Raw genomic sequence first — 3,449 nt, 5'->3', positions numbered from 1 at the left:
ATATATATATATATATATATATATATATATATATATATATACACACACACACACATTAATACTAGTTTGGGAGAAATTGCATATATTGACATGTATGTATGTGTAGTATTTTCCCTCAGTGAACTGAGTTCTATCTCTGCTTCCTTAAACGAATTAATTACCCCCTCCCCCATAACATATCCGAGCAGGAATTCATGGAAATTCCACACGTTTTGTGAATGTTTCTCAATTTTTAAGTCTCTGTCACCTTAATGTGAAAGATTTCCCTTGTGTCCTTGATTTTGTTCTGTAGTGAAGGTTGTTTAAAGTGAAACATTCGAATAAACATGTTGTGAGAGTTGGGAGTTGATTTATGATAATAAGTGTTTCATTTTAGCAGAACGATCCTTTATAGGCAGATACACCTCCATCCTGAGCTTAGACTATACATTAGCCACCAGTCTGTGGAATTGGTAACTCTTAAGAGTTTAAGCCAAGTGGTATTCTAGATGTGCTAATAAGAAACCTGTGTGTGTATAGACACCATATTCTATGTTATATAGCAATGAATGTATAATCCTTTTTTTTATAACTATGGTTATTTTGAAGGTCATCCAGCTGTAGAAACTCTGCCAAATCAGATTGGAGCCTGGTGTCGCCTCCTGGTCCACCAGTCCTCAGTCAAATTGTCCAACCCATGCTAGCATGGAAAGTGGACGTTAAACGATGATGATATATGCTTTGTGACACAGCATCTCAATTTTATTAATTTGTGATTTAAGAATATATAAATTCATTTAAACTAAAATCACTATTTTTATTTACGCTCCGACTTTGATATTTCTGGTTCTTTGAAATGTTATTTGAAAATAGACGACAGTTGATGCTATTAAATTAATTACTTTTCTTAATCAAAGGAATAAACAGTCTGATTTTTCTCTTGCAGTGGACCAGCGAACAGTTCTGGGACAGATATGGGCCTGAAAATAGTGAATGTTGTAAGTCTTCATAGCGGCCGCATTTCTGGTCCAACTCGGCGTCCAGGAACCGGTACAAACAATAACTGTATTATACCTCCTGAAGGTTTTGCTGTTCCCGTTTTGTTGAATGCCAAAACAATGTCTTTAAAATATGCCAGCTCCAGTTCGAACCGCAAGTGCAAGTACCCCGGTGACGACGATCCTCTTATTGGCCGTTCCATTTACATGTGCAAGAAATGTGGTTGTGAAGCAAAATTCCTCAGTCAGATGCAGGACCACATTATCAATTCTCATTCTGCTTTCTGCATGTACACCTGTCCCTACTGTACATTCAAGGGGGAGAAGGAGGCCGACATCTATAAACATATTGGTATCGCTCATCCCGAATGTGATGGAGGTGTGCCTCTTTCATTCTTCCTTGACCCAGTCTACATCACCAAGTACATAGCTAACATTGAAAAGAATCAACAGACCCGCTACAAAGAGAAGCTTGTCGGCAAATTGTCCCATTATAAATGTAGAGTGTGTAGCCAAGAGTATCCTGATGGAATCTCTCTTTTCTTGCATTCCAACCGTGTGCACGATAAAAAATTGTCCTACCACTGTCCGTACTGCACTGAATTTAATTCCAGTACCTCTAAACCAGCCCGCGAACACATAGCCAACTGCCACGACAGAGACGTCAGTAGTGAAGTGGTGTTTGCATTTATCTGTGATGGCAAGCCTAACCGCAACACCTCATCTGGTGGCCTTATGGTCGAGCCAGTCCTACCTCCATCTCCTGCTCCTAGTCCACCTAAGCCGCCTGAACCCAAAATAGCTCGGAAAGACGACGACGACGTGGTTATTTTGAAAGATTCCGACCTGAAGACACCGACTTCTGTGTCGACATCATCATTAGGGCCGTTGAGCGCTCGAGGCCGGAGTCGGGGTCGACCGCCTCGCTCTCAGACTATTTTACTGCGGAACATGTTACAAGCCCGAGCAATTGCGTCTTCGTCATCGTCATCGACAACTCCTTCAGGTACTGTCCAACCAATGATGATAGTTGCTAATGCTGCACACCAGGAGAACCAGGGCAACCCTCCTATTGTTATCGATCATCCAGAACGCACACCGAAACTACTACCTCTGTCAGAGAACAACAGCAGCACAGACCCCTCTGGGGACGGAACTTTAGATATGGACTGTGAAAGTGTAGAAGAAGACGGCCCAATGGATACAGTTGTAGAAGAGGATTCAGAAACGAGCGTTTCTGAGCCCATTACCATTTCTAAATCCGTATCGTTGGGCTTAAAGGGATTGAAACGGCCAATAAGTAGTCCGTCTCGGACAGCCAGCCAGCACTTGTCGGAGTTAGCAGCGCGTTCAGCAGCAGACCATGCATCCTCAGACCTCACCCCACCTCCAACTTTTGGCATCAAAGTGATTAAAAAAGAAAAAGAACAAGAGATGTACTTGACAACTGATACTGCCTCTCTTCATAACGACCAGGTGGTGCCCGTCTCCCTGCAGGCAGCACAGGGGGTACTTCCTTTGGACTTATCCTCGACGGGTACCTCAGACCCTGATGACATACCTCCAGACGCATTCAAAGTGTTTAACTTGAGTCCATCATCCTCTCAGCTGAGCTCCTATCTTTCATCTTCACCAAATGCATACCCCAGCCCTGTTCCCATTGGCCCCCCTATACAGACTTCGGAGTTTCCTACTGCCCACTCGTTGAGCAAGGCTGTACACACGTCTGAAGATCGATACAGCAAGGAGATCTACAAGTGTGACAAATGCAACTTCAAGACCACATATCGGGCAGCATTGAAAACCCATCACAGCTTCAGACATTCTCAGATCTACAAATGTCCTTATTGCCCCGACAATGTTCCTTTGGATAGTTTTGAAGTTGAACCTCACATTAAGCAGCACCATCCTGACGAGAAAATAGCTTATATGCGAATATAATAATATTAATAATAATCACTTTATTTATTTGTCTCTTTGCCCAGAAATTTGTGTTGAATTCCAAAGAACAAAACAAAAAAATTATAAAAATAATTATAATAAATATAAAAGCATTGAGAAGAAAATGTAGCATTGGAAATCTGAGGAAGTGAATTGAAGAACTGAAGAAAGACCAAAGTCAAAGAGAAGAACAACTCCAACATTACCATTTAGTGGCTGCTTTCTATAAATATAACATTTTTCTTGAAGCCTGTTTTTGTTAAAATTTAAGTTTTTTTTTGTTCTTTTATTTTTATTTTGTTTTTTTCTTCAACACCCATGGATTATTGGATTTAGAACACCGTTCTAGCATTAATACATTTTATTACTTTATTAAAAAGTGGAAAAATATGAAAAAAACCAAAAAATGGGGGTTAAAATGTGAAATTCAAAAAAAACACTAAAAAAAAAAACTCATTCACCTAAGAGAATCTAGTTTTAGTAACAGTTGTACATAAATTCTAAACTGGAAAAAAAAAAAAAAAAAAAAAA

General features: G+C 40.1%; 1 protein-coding gene across 2 annotated transcripts in view; it reads left to right on the top strand.

Annotated features, from left to right (window-relative positions):
* The window catches only part of LOC106879712 (uncharacterized), a 50,604-nt gene extending 47,298 nt beyond the window's left edge, over nucleotides 1-3,306 (top strand). For both annotated transcript variants that reach the window (XM_014929392.2, XM_014929390.2), the window contains exon 3: nucleotides 926-3,306. In XM_014929392.2, coding sequence (XP_014784878.1) covers nucleotides 926-2,918 — 1,993 coding nt within the window. In that variant the 3' untranslated portion in view covers nucleotides 2,919-3,306. The remainder of the gene's footprint in view (nucleotides 1-925) is intronic.
* Nucleotides 3,307-3,449: the final 143 nt, after the last annotated feature.

This window comes from Octopus bimaculoides, chromosome 26 (assembly GCF_001194135.2).
Source record: "Octopus bimaculoides isolate UCB-OBI-ISO-001 chromosome 26, ASM119413v2, whole genome shotgun sequence".
Taxonomy (NCBI): Eukaryota; Metazoa; Mollusca; class Cephalopoda; order Octopoda; family Octopodidae; genus Octopus; species Octopus bimaculoides.
Note: the sequence above shows the minus strand (reverse complement) of the source record. Positions and strands in the feature narration are given on the sequence as shown.